Genomic DNA, 20,504 nt, shown 5'->3' with positions numbered 1-20,504 from the left:
GGGGGAAAAAAAAAAAGAAAAATAAATCAAGACATGTGTGTGCCTGTGTGTGTGGTAGAGGGTTGTGGATAATTAACTGTGCCTAAACTGAGAAAGGACCTTCAGGACAAGACGCCACCGGGAAAATTAATCTGCCATTACACCTCAAAACTGCCACAGGGGGTTTGCAAGGATGCAGATATACATATATATATATATATATATTTCTCTCTCTCTTACAGTGTGCTGACTGCCACAGAGGAAAAACAGAGCGACTAAGATCCATAGCATAGTTTAAGGAGATACAGGAAACAAAGCACTGGAAAGACCACTCTGTTACTTTAGGTGGAAACTGAAGTAGAAGATAGGGCTACACAGAGACAGGAAATGATTGATTCCAAGCTGTAGTGTATAGACACTTTAAGATGAATAAATCCCAACACAAAAAATGTTTCACATATTAAACAGAATTTAAAACTTGAAAACAGTGGTGGTGATGGTGAATATAACTGAAAGGTCTAAGTGAAGATATATGAGTGGCCCTCAAACCACTGAAGAAAGAAAGAACAGACCGGACTTCTATCCAATAGGCACATTCACACGAGTGTACTGGTGTTTTCTGTGCACAGTCTAGTTAATGGACTTTACTGTTAATGTGCTGCACATTAGATTTCGTCTGTCTGGTGCTGATTCTGTTACCGTCAATGGCTAAATATAAATCTGCCATGGTCTACCAATATCAATCAAGATCAATTTCAAACAGAGTGATGATAGCCAGATCTGCTCTCCCCATTGCATCTGCTAAAAAGATGCTCCATATTTGCGTGGGGCCAATTCAATCACGCTGGCACTTGGGAATGTTAATGTGACATTGAAGCAGACAGGGAGTCTGGGTATGACAGGAGAAAATCAAGCTGGGGGCAAGCCAAAAAGGCCGCCTTTAGAGGTAACCACAGGGACCAATTAAATGGCCCTCATCAATTTTTAATGTTCAGGCTGCACCTGTCAGTCAGGCATTTCACCGTAGCACTTGTAAGCAAAACTGATAACTTAACACGGCTGCTACAGAGTAGGTAACTACAAGCAGGCATGTTAAAACATTTATACTTTTAACTTTTTGACATTCAGACTTTAACTTTTATTTGGCCAAACCCTTAACTCCTTTTTGGCTCACTTAAAATCTGACTTCTCCAAAAGTGAGATTCACATTTGCAAGTAGAAAGAGAAAGACCATACCCAAGGCTTTCAAAGCTTTAAAATGTATTCAATAGCTATGCACTATTTATCCTGCCCAAATTCATTAATTCTTCATTCATCCTGAAGTATCAAGCATCTGTCCACTGATAAGGAACCAAAAACTTTATACAACCATCTCAGGAGGATGTTTGGCGGTTCTTTCCATGTTCATTCCAAGCTGATTTCTCTACCTATAGGGGCTCTTTCAAGGCCAGCCTCTTTTTACTGAGCATTCAGGATTGACAAAAAAAAAAAAACATTAAAATGTCGAATTCTCACGGGTAAATGCCTTTCAAAACAATCAATTGGGAGTTGATAAATTTCCTCAACCAGCAAATAAGGTGGGCTTCACTTGGTTGGGCTGAACTGCAGTTGGCTGAGGGCTGACCCTTGAACTGCTGAGCTGAGAATTTGTGGGCTCTCTGGGTGATTCTGCTTCTCCACCACTGCAGTAGGTAATTTACAACCCTGTCTGCTGTAAAGCGTCTAGGGCCAGAGCCGGGATTAGACTGTGACCAGCAACAGAGCCCATGGATCACCATAAATCTCCACTGATTGAATGCAAATTGGAAAAGTACACTATGTATGTCAGTATACATCATGAGAATAAAGCTTGCACAACACACACACACACGGCTAGCACATGCCCATTCTCTAAATATGCAAGCCTTATTTTATGTGCATGTGTTTGTATGTGTACATGCAAGTGTTTATGTGGTGAGCAGGCAAGCAGCAGAAATTTATGGGCTACATAGTGGCTAACACATTTGCATTATAAATCTCAATTACATAGCATTATTTGTTTACCAGCCTGCTCAGATGGAATTCTCATAAGGTGCCCTGCAGAGGAGGGTCATAAATTCTTAATAAACTGCAGTGCAGACCTTTGTACGGCACTGACCTAAATCCTGCAGCTCATCTCTGCACTACACTCATTTCTTTAAACTTTAATAAGGCTCTATTACACATATTTAACTGTTTTCCAGAAACCCCAAACTAGACCATGTCCACCTGCATGTCTCCGGTGAATGCACAATATGCACGTACTCAAACACGTCCCGACACAGTCTTGCGAAGGAAAATGTAGGGTGAGATGCTGTGCTATCAGTCGGGGACCATCTGCCGATGTGTTTTATATGAGGAGTAAACCCTCATAGGCCCTGCAGGCCAGAGGCACAGAGCACAAGTGATTAATATGCCTAGGTTAATGAGCAGTCCCAGCATTGCCTTTGCTCCTCTGACTCTGTCAGTATGTGTGCATGTTGGTGGTGATTCACTTAACTATTGCTGCTGGAGTCTGTAGACCATCCCACCATGCCATGCTTTTTGCTGCAAATGGGCCTGTGGCATCTCCTGCTTTGTTAGAGATATGGCCCTAAATATAAACTGCCTCTGTAAATAAATAAATTTTTTAAAAAAACTGCCACCTGGCAATTATACTGCTAATTAAAAGGCGAAGCACTCTTAATGGATTCATCTCTCAGGAGGGATGTTCCTCTCTCCACACAAATGCACCCCCTCCTCTCTACCTCTCCTATCTCTCCATCATCCTCCTCCCCTCTACCCTGTGTCCATCCCTGGGAGCACCGGCTGATGTGTTACGGGTGAGTGTCGCCTGGTCTGCTAGTGTTTTGGTCTCTGCTGAGAGGGAAAGGCTAAGAGGGACAGCTGGATGGGTTCAGAGGCTGGAGGGGTCCTCACTCTTGGCAAAGACTTCTGTTCCAACAGCCAAAGCTCTTCATTTATTCATACTTTGAGTGCTTCAAACCCCAAAATCCCATAATAGTGTACACACACAAACATACACAGAAGAAAAGATAAAGAAACAAGAACATACAAATAATTGAGCATGGGAGAATGAAATAGTCACTTAATCTAACACATCCATACACATGTGCTTGTACTGAGGTGGGCCAGTCAACAGACGTGTTCATATGGAGGCATATACACACAAACACACATATATAAGCACGCTCACACACTCACACACCTGCACAGTTGCCCATCTGTTTTCTTTGGGGGATAACACTGTTTTCATTAAAGTGAATAAGCATCTTCAAAAGCAGCAGTGAGGCATAAAAAAAGTCACTTTCCAGAACGGCTTATTCCCTGTTCAGATGATTCGGATGCAATTAGGTCAGAACAGATCAGACTTTTACTTTGTGATAGACGTGGGCCTGTAATATTAAGGATCTGAGGGCACCTTAAATAAAATATCAGATGTGCAGGGCTCTCGGAGGCCAGCAGCTCATTATGTCAAACTATGAGGGAGATGATCTGCGCTGAAAGCTAAATGCAGATGTTACCAGTATGTGTTGGCATAATTGAAACTCCTGATCTTTCACCACTGACACAAAGGTACTTCCTCTTACCTCTTACATCTCATTTGAATGTGAGCCACTTTTTGTTTTTTTGCCGGTATCAGTTCATTTGGAATATACATTACAAGTGCCCCAGTAGCCCCATCACGTCTCTTCTCATTACACAAACAACCTGTAGAAAAAAGCTGTGACGTGAAGCTACATAATCCTTAAATCAATAATTAACCACTGCCTTGCATGGGGAAACCTGGCCTGTTTAGAGACAAATATTTACTTATGGGGCCAAATAGATTCAAACAGATTTGTTAATGACCAATGCATAGCATTAAAATCCATGAGCTGGAGTCAGCCCTGAAATATCCAATATGAATGATCTAATTATTTAACAAAGACGCTTTCTGCTGGCTGTTGCAACATTTTGCCAACATATCAGCAGAGATGTCAACAAAACTGTAGTAACAGAGACTGCCAAACGCCTCCAATGTTATCGAAATTGAAATCTTACAGTAAACATCTAAAGCTATTGTGTGCCTTCCTGAGTGTGTGTTCTTGGATAGAAGTGGAAGAAACCCACAGCTGGTACATCTAAACCACAGAAGCAAGCAATGTCTTCATGGGAGAAAACCTCAATCTGACAACCGTGTCTGGTTGCAAACATCACAACCAAAGTCTTCCATGATTTAGCAACAAAATGTATACATATTGCAGTCACAGAGGCAATAAGTCTCTGCCTAAGAGATGGCCCCATGAATAAGTTGGGGGATAAATCATATAGTGTCTCCCTGAGGTGTGGTACAGTGCAAGTATTTAAGTGAAATATGAGGCCATGGATAATTGAATGTGTGTTTCCCTATGTCAAGGACCATAGTCTCTGGGGTAAGGGATAGACGTGGAGAGATGATGGAATCGGGAATTGGGGAGTGGGAGATGGAAAAACTGGAGGGAGGGAGTGTTTGATCCTGAAAGAAATTGGTAAAGACTGGTATGGGGTGTCTCATGAATAACACAAATCGTAGCAGTCGTTCACATCTGAAGGGATGTGCCATGCCAGCTTTTTACTTGGATTTGCTCCTAAACGTGCAAATGAGGAAAAATAAAATAATAAAATAAATTGCATCTCTCTGCAAAAAGAAATTTTGTGTACTGGATGTTTTTTTCAGCAGACATGTCTTCAAGTAATAAGAGCATAAAATATTTCCAAAGGAAAGTTTGCCTCCTGTTCTGAGTCTATAAATCTGGCTCACATGCAGACACTGTTCAGGACAACATTTAAACACTAAAGGAAGGCACGACAACATGCAATCACTATGAAAGCTTTGCTTTTTCACACTCAGCATGAGCGCAGCTGCGCACAGAAATGTCAGTTCCTTCAGCGACAAAGAGGCTGAGAACAAGTTGTGCATTTGGGTAATGAAAAACTTTACTCCACTCTAACACCATGGTGTCAACTTATGTAGTGTAGTCAAGACTTAGTAGATTGTAAATTTACTTTTGAGGTAAAGTAATGAGCATTACAATGATGAAATGCCCCCTTATTGTGGAAGGAGTAGGATGAGTGATGCATGTGATCTTTTCTTTTTACACAGCAATTACACATAAGTTGGACTCCTTGAGCACATTCTGAGATTTTACATCAACATTTCAACAGGAAAGCAAAGATAATGGGACAATTTGTATTATCTGAAGTGGGAATGTAAGAGGTACTTAATGATACTCGCTATTACCTACAGAAGATGTGGGCTGGCTCACCACCAGCTTGGAGAATCAGAGGAGAGCACCAGCACAGGAGCTAAACAATGCACTACTCTGGACAGGGTCAGCAACAAAACGGATTTTAAGTTTACAGTATATTTAAATTATTTTCACTGGTTTACTTAGATGTCAGACAGCCTTTTCCGATGGGAAACCACCCTTGTATGAGTCAAATACTACTCAGTCCAAGCCAACCAAAATCCCTGTGTGAAATCAGTACATTGACCTTGCAGAACGGAGGAGTTGCTGGTCTACCGCTGCCTCAATCTGTGTTCTGCAAGGTAAAATTATTGATATAACCCAAAGTTTGGTTGGTTTGGAGAGAGCGATGTTTGGCTCATATAATGGTGGTTCCCTGTCAGAAAAAGCTCTGTGATGGTAAAATAAAGTAGTAAAATTATTCTAAATAAATCGTACACTAACAGTGCTATTACTTTTTTTTAGGTGGACCTTTTATAAGTGGCTCAAGTTCTTTTGTTGTTGACCCTGTCCACAGCAGTGCATTGCTTAGTTTCCATGCTGGTGCCACTCTCTCATCTGCTGCAGGAAATACACTGACTATTGATAAATACCTAAACTCCATTATCGCATTAAGTAATACTTATTTAATATGATCCTGGAGCATGGTTCATTTCACAATAGACATGACATAAGCGTTTATGTCACAAAGTTTGTGCCACAATTTTTCTACATAAGCAAGTGAGTAATTTTCCTTTTATTTGTGCTTTGTGTTGCTGCTCCTGTTGCTCATTTACTGAGCCCCGACAGTGTCGATGTGGCACACTGATACAATTCTAATTATGTATTGGGGTTGTTAGAACAAAGGTGTAGTCTGGATCAAACCCTTCGGGATGGAGCTTCATTAACAGACTCACATTGTCAGCGATGGTGCGACCCAGCTTGTCCATTCTTGATCCTGCCTCTGCAATTTTCTTGGCCGCGCTGATGACATCAGACGTATTCTTCAGTGGCCCTTTCCCCCTGGAGAGAAAAAAGTGGAAAGATCAGTCACTGTTTCTGATCTCCTGCAGCTTCATTCAATATGCAGGAGCAGCATCTCAGTCATGGAGCGGCTGTTTGTTTTGGAAGGTTTTTTTTTTTTTTTTTATTTTATTGGTCAAAGGCGAGTATGTATAGAGGAGTGTGACTTACGGGAATAGTTCAGGAAAACATTAAACAAGTACATGTGTATGCTGGTGCACAGATGATTCCAGACACACAAAACACGAACACACTCTGGCATCATATTGTTCAGCCAGAGCTCAGAACATTTTATAACCCATTAAATGCAGCAGGGCAGCCTTTGCTCTCAGGGCTGTGCTTAAAGAACGGGACCGTGATGCTGTTCTATCAAACTCTTTTGTAACACCATCACCAGCTTACAAACAGGGTATTGAACTATTTTATCACTGTACTTTTAGCATACGATAAACAGCATATACTGGTAACATGCTTTTAAAGGAACAATATGTAACATCCTAGCATTCACAGATGAAAACAGCAGTCCAAATAAAGAGCTGGAGCCATAGACAGTCCATTAAATAGGTTGAATATTCCCCAGATTGAAGCTCAGGCAGGTTGCTGGAACACTGAACCCAAACAAGTGCAAGACTTGCGTAACATTATATTTTGACACTGACAAGCAACGACAAGACCTACACTGTAAGTTGATCAGTTGTTTATAACCGTCATTTGTCTGTCAATGTAAATCTAAGCTCTTTATCCTGAAAACAAAAGCCCACTGCTCTGAAAATACACACTCTGGAGTTTAAGTTTCAGTCCCAGACTCCATTAACATATTGTTCAATTTAACAGTTATTTCCATCTACTCCTAAAAGACTATAGATGATTTCTTATGACTCATAAACAGACACTAACTTACTTGTTAGACATTTGTGCGTGGAATCACACGCGGCAAAACAAAAATAGCTGTTCTACAGCAGAATGGATATTTCAAAGGAACACATACCTGCAACAACATTCCTATGACAGATTCAACTTGGCATATTCCCTTAATCTCTAATCATGGTCTATCATGATCATTTTCAGATTTAGTACAGTAAATATATTGTATATTTCTCCTTTAAAAACTATCTTGTTAATTCTGAAGAAATCCTAAATTCAAGAGGCCATCGTGTTACAGCGGTCACCCTTGCCATATGGCTGTCTGGCACCACAGAAATTCTCAGTTCAAACCGGCTCCTTTTATTTAAGCAGCTTTACAGGGGTTTATTAGAAGACCGAGAAGCAAATCGGACTGGTTGTGTGTTTCTAAGAAGAGAAACATTGGCTGCCCTCAAAAACACAACGCACACACGAACACACAACACACGCACGCACAAGCTCTTAATTTGTGGTCATTTTCACACAGGTGTGGGACAAACAAGGGGAGCCAAAGACAAAAGGAGAAAGTAGAGGGATGAGAGAACAAGCCAATTTAAAAAGGCTCTGGTCATCATCCTAATGTCCTAAACATCCATTCTTGACCCTTCTTGAGCCAAATGAAGCCCATCCCAACATGGGACAGTCCAGCCCTGACCTGACCCACTGTAAGCTTGTCAGCCATTTGCCTTTTTTTTCCTGCCCCCACAAGGGACTCTGGGACACAGTTGGCAAGAGGCACAAATTGGATTCAAAGCTGCTCTCTCCAGGCTAAAAAATGAGCTATCCAACCCAGAACAGATGGAATTTTGTGTTCTGTTCTCTCGCTTCCTCTTCCCTCTGCTCCCATCTCCAACCCTTCCCCTCTTTTGCTCTCCCTCTGCTGCTCTGCTGTAAAGCAAGCCGGGGTCCTAGTGCGGGGGAGGGGGGCACGCGTCAGAGCACAGACTGGCAGCTCTCCGGGGACATGTCAACCCCTGGAGACGGCGCTGGAGGCACTGTGATGCGTTCTGTGGGGAGAAAAAAAGCTTGCATGGAGTGTTTTTATTAGAGCGTTGCTAGTATAATGTAGTTTGCCCCAATAAAAAACATTCCATCATAATGCATAAATACAGCAAACACTGATTTCTCCCCAACCACCAGTTTCCTTCTGAAAAATATGCCTTGCTTTAGCCCTAAGAAATAGTGCTGCATAGTCTACTGAAATGTAGGTACTGATACTTTTTTGTTGTGGGTCAGAATTGGTGTGTTGACACAGAACTGTGTGAAGCAAAGTTTCGTCTCACCCTCGAGGGTGTGTGTTTGTGTTCAGTTCAGCCACTGACTAAGCTCCGTAGTCAAGAGACTCCAGTTCTTACTGTTATTTTCCTCCAGTCTCTTTTTCCCCTCTCCTCTCTATACATTCTGGAAGTAAAGTACAGTGGATCAGAACAGAATATGATGTGAGTCAGGGTGTTTATTCCTCTGCCCCTAACATTCTCCCCAGAACTCACTGGCGCTCAGCAGTTGTCTGTTGGCGAGTGTCAGCTCTGTACCTCCACTCTGCCTGGTCCCCTCCACACAACACTCTGCAAAGCCCTGCAATATACTCAATCTTTTCACTCAAGTCAAATATATTTCAACTTGTGCTTAATACTGCATCACCTGCAAGACAGTATTACACACAAGTTATTTTAAAACGGTCAATAGCTCAAGAGCATAGAAATACTAACAACAGAAACATGTTGCTTCTAAACTACAGTGGCTCTATCATGTCAGAAAGACCAGTTTTAAAAAAGGCACACTGACCCCCAGTGTAAATTTATTGAACATAACAGTGCCCGTGTACTGTATGTGCAGGGTTAACCCTTGTGTACTGTCTGTTTCTGAGCTGTTAGGTATGAAGTTTTCAACCAGTATTGTTTCAATCTTAAGTATTTTTGGTACTAAGATACTAAGCTTGGTATTGGTATTAAATACAAACTTGTAATAAATAAATGGCTAGCTACTACATTTCCTCACCATCTCCAGCTCTGCCTAGGTGACCAATGATACTGAAAAGCACAAAGGGGCCACAGAGACAGACAAGAGACCTCCTGACAAGAGGACACCCTTGTAGGATTTTCATGTACATGGAGAAGGGACTGAAGACTTCGGGTCTGGTGACAGCTGCAGGCCTCCAGGTGGCTGTAAGAATGCTCTGAGATAGGTGGCTCCCAAATATGTTGCATGTTGCCACACATGCCTTATTCATGAGAGCTGCCATACAGCCATAAGCGATGCAGGAGTCAACAAGAATCTCTCTCACTCTCTGCAGATTTGTCAGGAGAGAGGTCCACGACAATTACTTCAGACAGCATTAACCTTGGCAGGGCTTTGTGCCAGCTCAAGGTTGAGGGGGCAATAATTTGGGTGCGGGCTGAATTAGCCAGCTACTGACCTTCCATGTGCTACTGCCGCATGCGAGAGTCAAGGCATAATGTGAAGATATATATTCAGCCTGACAATCACCCATGTGTGTTCTATCAGACAGACACAGACACACACACACACACACACACACACACACACACACACACACACACACACACACACAGGCGGATACAAGGCAAAGTCTCAGAGTGCAGAACAAGACAAGTCACAACACTAACTTGTGGTATTAGCTCTTAAATTAACAAACTCTGAGTCACTGCAATATTAACAACACAGACACAAAATCCATTCCCATGGCTTTCTTTTATGACCTCTGTTTCTGAAGGCAATGACAGAGCATAGAAAATATATTGTACTTATCAACACTGAATTCTGGCCATACTGACCATCACTAAGGTCAAAGACATTAAAGCTTGAGCCAATATACTCTGAATGCAAAACTGGCTCCAAACTAGCAGAAACAGCTGTCTACCTAGACAACCCAGGATGGATACTACACAACAATACTAAAAACCTGAGCTAAAAATGTGCCTCCTTCAGGATTCTATATTTATATACATTTAACAAATGATGCAAACATTTAAAACAAATAAAGTTAATTCTTCTAAAATTGCAATGATGCAAATCCAGATGCTGGGCTATTTGATATTACACATGATATATGAAGAACTGTGTGAACAAAGCACATAAGCTCAGGAGGTCACATGGTTGCAGTTGCTAAGTGACAGGCACAGATTAGTCATACATCACCTGAGCCGTTGGTAAAATGCAACTATGGAACGGCATTCCAAATTGAAAACGTCTTGTTTTTCAAGACAATTTAATGTGGTGATTTGTTATTAAATTCTAAATGAAATATGCAGGGGATGAGAGGTTTGCTTTACTTAAGGGTTAAAATCCAGCTACTGATGATAAAATGCCTCGTCAGGCGTATACGCTTATGATAACTCGGTATAAACAAGAAAAATCTAATCAAACATTCACATCTACTATTCAGTGCTTGAGAGTCTGATACTGGCACATCAACACTCAAAATGTTGAGAATCTATGCAGCATTTCCCAAAAACCTATTCACAACGGAGCTCATATTTGGTTTTTGTCCGATTGCTTTTCTCTGCCCGTTTAGTTTTGTTGTTTCTGATTGGAGGCATCCACAGAAACTGATTTTTAAACTACATTGGAATTATACAAAATGAAAACATTTAGTTAAGTAATTCCCAGCCAGTGATTGTAAGCCTGTAATGGTGTAAATGCAGAAAATGTTTTCCAGTAAACGCAGTATTTTAAAAGCCCCACTGGGCTGTTTTACTTATGGGAGAGATTTCATTTTTTTCCTTGGGTCTGCTGTATATTGTAAAACTGAGAGAGACAGCCTGCATGTTGATATAAAGATGTTACTGCAATCAATAACCTCTTAAAATATATACACACCAGTGACGCCATCTAATAAAGAAACATGGGTGGCAGCCTGAGATGGAAGCAGCATCATTTGCATTCCATTTACATGTGTGTACAGTGGATGACATGCAAAAGACAGCAATTATTTTTTTCCCGCTTCTTTGGATGAATGCGAAGCAAACAGTAAATTGCAGGGTTCTATGCAGCCTCACTCAGATCACTGGCTGTGTTAGTATTTTGAACTCTGCTACAGCCTCCAGTATTGTACTTCTCTGGCCAAGGAGTTGGGATCTTTGACCCATTCAGAACATGAAGATAGAGAGGCAGCATTTCATAGTCATTACGGATGTGACTCAGAGTTAGGCACAAAATGTCCTCTGAGTAATTCACTTGAAAATTTAAAAAGGCACAGTCATACAAATACAGTCAGGCGCAAATAGAGTCAGCCACTCAAAATGTCTCCTCACATCCTCCACACACACCAACACACAAACGCACTCACACCGTGTGAGCTAGACGATCATGCAGAGATGGAAATGCTGTCCAACAATAATCACAAAGTGTCAATATTACCACAAATAGCCATAAATTCCGATGTCATGTAGACGCATGCATTCACACTATCATACACACAAAATACAGCAGGGAGTGATCCTCAGATGATCCGTCAGTGAGGCTACAGTAGCTTCTGTCACATTTCTGGACTCCTTTACAAAACACAATCTTCATAATTGTATTTTTTTCAAAATAAAGTTCCTTCAAAGTCCCTAAATTCCTTGTTTGTCAGTGTCCCATCCCTTGGCAAACGGCCGCCAGAGGAAACAAAAACATTAGAATTTTGTTGCATGGGGTGGTGGGATGTCTAACTATGGTGAATACAACTATGATGGCTTGAAGTGTTGTGGTATTCAAGCATACAGTACAGAGAGATGCATGTCAAAGGGTCTGTGAGACCTTGGTAGATTCGAAGCGCTGTGCATTAGTTTAAGCACCAGAGTTCAAGGTTTATTATACTTATCTATCAACACAGTACTTGCACATTCAAAAAAAAATTTAAATTGAAAAAATGTATATCCTAGGTATGTCTGTTCTGTTGTGTTTTAAGGGTTTATGAACACTACTTAGGAAAAAAACAAACATTTTACAATTTCAGAAATCATTACATTAATGTTGTCTGGGGAAGGGTATCAGTTGATTTGGGAGTGGCAAATAGGTAACAATCCTCTGTTTTAAAATCTTTGTTAGATTTGGATCACTGATGTTATGAAGCCTGTGTGATGTTGATTAAAATTAAATGCATTTTTCATCTCTCTAAAGTTGTCGGTTAGACTGGTAAGATGTGCCAAACAACAACAAGCTTTTCTGCAGAAATCAATACTTATTGATGCATTAAGTATGAACCAAGTTTTTAAGTTTTCAGAAAACACCCTGTTTGTAACCACAGAAACTTTCACACTTCTTGTTTTTAGTAGACGGATGTTTTGAAGCCATGAGAGATGATTCATACTATTCTTTTCTATTATTTTCTACTACAGAATTTTCACTCCTAACCATATCTCAACCATCTTTATTTTCTTGACAGGGTGAATATGGCCACCCTGTAGCAGCTCTGCTGAGTGAGACTGTCCATTTAAGATTTACAGTGCACACCCATCTTTATTCATGTACCAGAGAGAGGGAGAGATTTGACATACTGCTTATGGTTGTGCATATTAAGATTAAGGGAGGATGGAAAAATAATCAAGAAGAAAATCCCACCTACAGTGCTGCTTAGGGAAAATGAAGAGCATTGATGCATGAACAGTAGTGTTAAACTGTGTGCATAGTATTGTGCAGATACGGGCAAATGTTGGGTAACAAATGCAGGCTTATTGGGTGATTGTATTTGGCTTAACTTAAACATGCATTCTGTCTTGGGGCATTTCGTTGAATGGCATGACTATTGGAATATTAATGTGAGGACTGTAAGATGACATATACACATCGGCATGGGAATGAAGACAGAGCTACAAAGACTCAAAGACAAATACACAGGCTACTGACTAAAAATGGGCAGCCACGCTACAAACCATTCATTCAGGTGTCTTCTGAGGCCAGAAGAATATATACAATTACAAAACGGGCCATCATTTGCTGGGGAAGAAAAATTGCCCCGGCTGTGAGCCAAGCTGTTAGTCCAAACTCACCTGGTGAAGTCTGTCATCTCCATCATGATCATGCACATCTGCTTGGCCAACACAATGATGTCATTGCCGCTGTCATCCCACTTGGATACCTCCGCATCCAGTTTGCTCTTCTCTTCCTGGAAGCTAGCCACCTGTTCTGCAATCTTCGCCTTCTGCTCCTGGGGCAACTGGGCCATGATAGCCTAAAGGAGGATTTATGGAAAGCGTAGAGGGTTAGCACGCTAGACCTCAACACACTGTCACGCAGGCCATTTCTGTCTCCAGGGTATTTTGTTTTACATCATCCCCTATGGTTTCCATGGATGCACGGATGGATTGCCAGGCAATAGCATGGTGCTCGAGATCAAAGCAGAGAACTACTATGGTGTTATGGTGCACTACACTACAGCATTCCTACTTTAACTTCTTTCATACAGTTCTGTGATGTGATAGCTATACTCACTTCACTGTCTCACTTCATTACGTACACAAATACCATCTAATGCAATCAGACATTAATTATTTATTGTTAATATTCTTTTTCATGTATATTTCATGCATTTATCTTTACATGCTCGAAACAGAATCTAATCTAACTGAGTACAATGTAGTTAAGACGAAACAGGGGCAAGAGAAAAGAGGAAGGAGGAATCAGAAATGGATATATCAAAGGAAGAACGGAAGGAAATGATTATCAATACTCATAAAACAATAAATTCAATTTTTTGGCAAGCATGTGCTTGGAGGATTCTTCTCTCCATTACTTTATAAAACCAATTCAACAGGCTAAACATGATAATAAGATTATGTCAAAGTGCTGGAGGAACTGTGAGGGCTAGAATGCAAATCTTTCTCATATATTATACCCATGGCCACTATTTAAAACATTTTCGGACGTAATACATAATCAAGTTCAGATCATTTTGACGTTCCCAGTTAAAGGAGTAGTTCACCAAAAACTGAAAATTCAGTCAGTATCTACTCCCTCATGGTGATTGAAGGTCAGATTTAGTGTTTTAGTCCACAAAACACTGCTGGATTTTCACAGGAAAACAGTGCTGCAGAATCTTCCAAACAATGTAAGTGAATGGTGACCAGTTTTCAAATGTAAAACAACAACCAAAGAACAAACAACAACAACAATAATAAAGCTTTTATACTGCTGGTCTGGAGTAATCCAAGTCTAAAGAGCCGACATGCCAAGTCGACTTGAAAGACGTCATTTACACCATGCTGTTAGCTTAAGTCTTCACTGTAGATCTTTTGCTTGGAGCCACACTCACATGCACACTGTCTAAACTGGGTGTGTGTGGTGTGACAGTGTGCATGCACAAGTGAACGGTATGTCAGGACTTTAGGATACTTGTATTATGCCAGGCAAGCAGCAGTTTGGGAGAATCTGCAGTGATGGTTTTCCTGTGAAACTCCAGAGTTTTGTGGACTAAAAAAAACTAAACCTGACCTTGAATCGGCATTAGGATGAGTAGATAATGACTGAATTTAAATTTTTGTTGAACTATCCCTTTAAATACTATCTTCTTGGTATGACCCACTACATAAAGCAGAAAAACAGGACAAACGTCTGGCAAGAATGTTCAGATTTACATCACTGAAAGCAAACACACACAATTGGTATCAAACAAACAAGCCACAAATGTTTCATTTTTTGTTAAAACTTTGAAAAGCACTCATTTGTTACTAAGGTTATAGTTAGCGCTGTTCTTGTACTGGACTGCATTATACTGAAATCTGTTTCTAATATTCTTCCTAACCTGACACACCAGATGGTTTGTTACAGAGAACCATATGGGAAGCCGTCCACAGAAACTGTTTGGAAAAGGCCAGGCACTTTCATGAAAATCCCTGGCAGGTGATTGGATGAACCATCTATCACATCTGACACGGAACTCACCAAACCAAAGCCAGCTGGAAGGAGAGCGAAAACATCTTTTCCATTGAGAAAAGCCAGTGTTGTTTTTTGTTCTTCGTTGAATGAAAAAATACCCTCCAGTTCTGATATAACTGATGCTATCACAGTATCTACACCAACCTCTTCAGGAGCTGCCATTGTTTGTTTGAGACAAGACGTTTCAATGGATGCTGCTCACTACCAGCGCACCGAAAACCTGCCAGTAGTCCCTCCGAGGACGCCGACTGGCTTGTACCACTTCAGGTGCAGACACAAACAGATAGCTCGGAGCCTAGCAAAATGGATTCTCGCATGATCTTGCAATCCAGCTGCCTCGCAAGGTAATATTTTTCCTCCCTCATAATTTGAAATGGTGTGGGTAAAACACCTCTCGATGTAATGCAGTCCAGTTAAAAAACACTGAACTACAATTAAATTCTGAACATTATTATCTTTGTAAAAGCAGAATTTATGGCTGAGCTGTTATATTGTATTCCATTTGATTTTATAATTTAATAAAGTGGCCACTGAGAGTATCTTTATTAGGACAGTCACTTGTTTTTTCACTCTAGTGCTGAATTTTAGTCATCAAAATGACTAATAGGCATGCAGGAGTGAAGTCCTAAGTCTGAAAATGGCTACATCAATTGCTATGTCATCAGTGTCTGGGATGGACATTTCACTGATTGGCTCAGGTTAAGTGGGGACTATAATTTTTTTTTTTTTTTTTACTGCAAAAGCTGGGTTCAACAATGGGTTCACAGCTACCAAGTAATATTATGTGACATCTTGTGGGAAAATATACATTTACTGAACTCTCTGCCTCTGGCCATCGAAGAAGATCAATATAAGGGCATTTGTTTAGCGGTACTTAATATCATGTGCAAATGTGTTTAGCACCATTTCTATCTATTCTCTTGGGTTGAGACGGTTAAAGGGCAGCTTCCAAACAGGCAATCAGACATTCAATGAATGAGCTTGTGAAGCCGAAGTGGGCAGACACTTAAGAGCAGGAAATCGAATATCATCGCAAGAGCGTTCATTCCATTACTGGTAAATAGGACTTTGTCTCTAGAGTCACCAAAGATTTAACAGAGCTGTTCAGAGCAGTGCAACGATGAGAAGCACCAGCCTAACAAAACAGTCACATAATCTGAGGTGAACAAAACAAACAGCACAGAAATGTACTGACGGATCACTCTGCCATTAGGGATTTATGATATTAATTTATGACTCCATATTATTTATTTATTATTCATGCAGTTGGCCTCTGAAGTTACAATTAAATTTGAGTTTGAAATGGGCAAAAGCTGTTTGGTAAGGGGGCAGATACCAACACAGACAGAACTGCAGTACGGTATGGGCAGAAATATGTGTCACTAGAAACTGAATTTTAATAATTTATATTTGAATCTGAATAGCTCAACTAGAATAATTACATTAAAAATTGAATTTTCAGTGAGGATCAAATACAGTTTCTGTGCAAATTAATTCAATTTCATAATATTACATTCAGTTTCAAGTTTGCAGGATTTCAGTTCCAAACTAATAAATTCAATTACAGAAGTATGAAATTCGATTCAGATTTTCAATACAATTATTCAAGTTGATAAGAATTTTGATTAATGTGATTCAAACTCAGTTTCTAGTGACACATACTTTTGCCCATAATGCTGGCTTTTCAAATTGACTAATGTATAGCACTCAAGACAAAAGGACAGACAGAGGAGCAATCCAAGCTCTTGTGAGTTCGGAGTCACACTTTATTTCACCTCTTCTATGAAGAGGGCAAATGATAGCAGACATATTATGTGCTGAGAGCCTTTTCAGGAAGCCTATAGAGAGCTTGAAAAGTCTAATCTGAACACTCAACGCATCAACCACCAACAAAAACTGACTGGTTCAGACTAGGACATGATATTTGGGGGAAAGATAGATGGTGTGGTAGATAATTGATCTGGACTATTAATTCATCGCATTCAGCCTCTTAGTGAAGCCTGTCAAAGTATGAATTGGACTGAAAGAAGACACCATGGAAAGATCAACAGTCTGTTATAGAAATAGAGTGACGTAAACTTCTGCCATCAGTCTTTCTTAGTGTTTGTGAGTTGTGGGTAACAACAAATAAGATACAGTTGAAAAACTGTTTGTACTCATAAAACAAGAGTACAAACATCTCACAAATACTTGGGTCACACTTGTTATGGTGGCGTCAAGCCAACTGTGCGTAACCAATTAACAGCCAGTCTGGGGGTGGAGTGTTTGAAAGAACAATAGTTACATTAACATGAGCATAATGTGAAATAAATCTGTACTGTTACAAATTCATAGAAAACAAAGTGAACTCCTAATTTCTAAAACAACAGCCTTGTGATTAAGTTATCAAATGGCTCTTTTGATTATATAGTATTCAAAATTATATTTGATTGTTTTATCTCTAATGTACTGACAAACATGTCACAGGAATTTACTCCAGTTGGATGATAATATTCAACTCAATAACTGAAGCATGCTACACAAGTTTGTCAAGTCGATATTCAGCCATCTTTGGGTAAAACTCTATTCTGTGGGCCACTAATGAATGAAATCTCCTTAATGGAAAATATTAATAATACTGTGTGTGTTCTTCCTTTGCATATATCTCTCATTTCTCAAAAAAGTATTAATGATCCCATCTGACAACTGAAGATTTTACTGGCAGGAGATCAGACTCAGGAATGAGTGAATGAATATTATGAGAAGCCATGGAGAACTTACCCGTGCGCTTTGGCCGGCAATAAGCTGGTCATCCTCTGTCTGCACGCTGGTCCTGCTGCGAACATCAAAGTCTTCCGTCTCAAAATCAGAGTCGTCCAACTCCTCTGGAGTCTAATAGGACAACAGAGAGGGAAAAGGGGGGGAGTGGAGGGCAAAGGAGGAGAGATTGAAATAGACAAATAGGATAGGGAGAAAAAACAAGAGGAAAAAGGAGAAAAGGGTGAGAAAAGCAGTTAGTTGTAAGTGGAGAACATAAAATAATATTGGCATACTACAGCCTTCTGAGCACTATTAAATAACCAACCTGCTTACTATCTGTGAGAAATGCCTTGGCGCTGCCAGCAAGGGCAGCATCAGATAAATGTCTTCTTCCCCATAGCTTGGTACAAGAAACTGTGAACTCTAAATGAATTTGTAAATCAAGTGTAATGTGCTGCCTGTGCATTTTGAGAGGGAAAATGAAGGTACAAGCTGGTATGAAACATATTGGGAGCAAAACGCTTCAGTCCCATCTGTCGCTGCTATCTGGAGAAAGGCGGGTGAGGCATGAGTTGTGTTCTTTTTGAGTGTTGTTACTTCATCTCTGATCCTTCACCTCTTCCCGAGTTCTGAATGCAAAACAAGCTACAAGTATTCTTCTATAAATATTAATATTCAAAAGAATTTCTATCTCAACAGGTCATGCTTAAGGCAAAATACAATACTGACTGACAGGAAAATGTATTTGGCAGTGATACGGGCACAGGGAAGATGATGTGGACAGATAGAGGTGCATTATCACGCCTGTGCCGCTACTTGTGCTTATCCAGCTGTCTCAATACCTCCCTTCTGTAATGGATTTGGAGCCCTCACATCTAAAAATAGCTGAAGGTCTCTGAACAACCTTACGCTGCTTTATGGAATGTAGAGATGCTCTTGTTCTCAAGGGAATAGGGGTATGGTTTCAGATACAAAGCTGTAGTGACTCATAGGCATCTCTTTCAGCCCAGACAATGCTGTTCAGTGGGGCAGAGATATCACCTGCTGTGGCCTGTGCAACAGATAACCTGTGAATGTGGGAGGCTCAGAAATGATAGCTCATGATGAGCACCCAACGGGACACTACTGTAGAGATGTGACAACAATAGCCTGCAGTTAAATTAAAAAAAAGGTTTTGTCAAGGTATTACGGTTGTCACTGTAAATTAAATTTTAATACCACATTTCATGCTGTGGCAAAATACGTTAATCAATATTTAATTTTATAATGTCCAGCATCTCCACTGTGTGTCTGGAAGCTGAAATATTCAGTTCCGCTTGTTATCACTCTATGTGGAACATATGACCAGATGGTATCTAAAGTGCGATAGTTAAGAGAAGGCAAGGAGAGTGCTGAAATTACAGTATAGTAAATAGGCCTTAGTCTTATCTCCCATTTTTGTCTGCTGCTGTAGATACGGACAGGGCAGTCCCACAGTAAATTTGCTATTCTTTTCGTAACATTCTGCTCAAAGCCTCTGTGAGCCGCAGATTTTTATTTTATTATTTTTTTTTTTAAGGACAGAGCCAGCAAAATCACCTTGGGCCATGGCGCACTGCACAAATCATAAGGTAACGACAGCTGCCCCCTGTATCTCCCTGTCAGCAGCTCCCTGACTTCGAGACAGTTTGATGTCTGGGAGGCATATTCTCTGATGTCACTGCAGGTGGGCAGAGGGTTCTGTTCGCCTGTCAAATATCCAAGGGACATCCAACATAGGCTGCCTGTGCACCACTTACAGAGGTTAAAGACTTGTCTATCTTAAGTAGCCCCAACCACACACTTGTCTGTTCTGATTTAAGAGTCGGCCACTGTGCGACGCGTGCGTGTGAGCGTTTACAGAGAGATGGCTGGAGAGTGAACGCATGTAGGCGCGTGTGTGTGGACATGCCCTCTAGAGCAGTCGTCTCATATTTCTTTGGACTCAGCTGAACATGTCTGGTTTCACATGTAAACTGTGCCACTGAGGGACAGTTCAGCCAAGCAGAGGGTTCCTCGAGATAGAAATTAATGTTTTTGATACACTTGTCTAATCTCATTACAAACAACAGCAATTAAAGAGCAGGCTGGATGAGACTGCTGTATAGGTGCTATTAGAAATTCCATAACTTCCCTGCTAAGCAGCTGAAAACCTGTGATGACTACCTCACACACCTGATCAAGAAATCTCGGCAAACCCATGGGGAGCAACATAATTCTCTCATAAGATAATGGGTGTCGTTCGAGTGGAGTCTCGCCACTATCTCCTGCTCACAGTTAAGAGTGGCAGAATGAATCTGACGGATTAATTATAAGCAAGTGAGATTTTTCATAAATCCTCTGTTATTTCTAACACACGTGCGCACCTACACACATCCACCCACCAGGTAGTGTTCAGCCTGCCCCACAGGCCCAATGTTAACAGCTTAATCAATCTGGATAACAAGAGTGGAGCTGGGGCAGATGGAAATTGAATGTAGTTCTCTGGCTCACCGTCCAACCAAAGAATGCTAATTAAAACCTCCATCTTAAATCAATTGCTTATTATAATGCAAATACTGCATAATGGTGCCCCTCTCGTTTGTTTTTTGTCTATGTCTGAGCAGCATTATTCATGGGAGCCCAGGCACAGTTTTTGGAGCACCACTGTCAACACAAAATGTGCTGTCAAGAATAATGATTTCAATTCAAAGGACT

General features: G+C 40.6%; 1 protein-coding gene across 3 annotated transcripts in view; it reads right to left on the bottom strand.

The window, feature by feature from the left end:
* Positions 1–20,504, bottom strand: part of ctnna1 (catenin (cadherin-associated protein), alpha 1) — a 91,712-nt gene that overhangs the window by 11,447 nt on the left and 59,761 nt on the right. For all 3 annotated transcript variants that reach the window (XM_084718610.1, XM_084718611.1, XM_084718612.1), the window contains exons 14-16: positions 17,811–17,921; positions 13,166–13,347; positions 6,164–6,269 (exon numbers count right to left, since the gene is read on the bottom strand). In XM_084718610.1, the coding sequence (XP_084574736.1) occupies positions 6,164–6,269; positions 13,166–13,347; positions 17,811–17,921 (399 nt within the window). The remainder of the gene's footprint in view (positions 1–6,163; positions 6,270–13,165; positions 13,348–17,810; positions 17,922–20,504) is intronic.

Source organism: Lutjanus erythropterus, chromosome 5 (assembly GCF_056507025.1).
Source record: "Lutjanus erythropterus isolate fLutEry1 chromosome 5, fLutEry1.hap2, whole genome shotgun sequence".
NCBI lineage: Eukaryota > Metazoa > Chordata > Actinopteri > Lutjaniformes > Lutjanidae > Lutjanus > Lutjanus erythropterus.
This window is presented reverse-complemented; position numbering and strand designations above follow the sequence as displayed.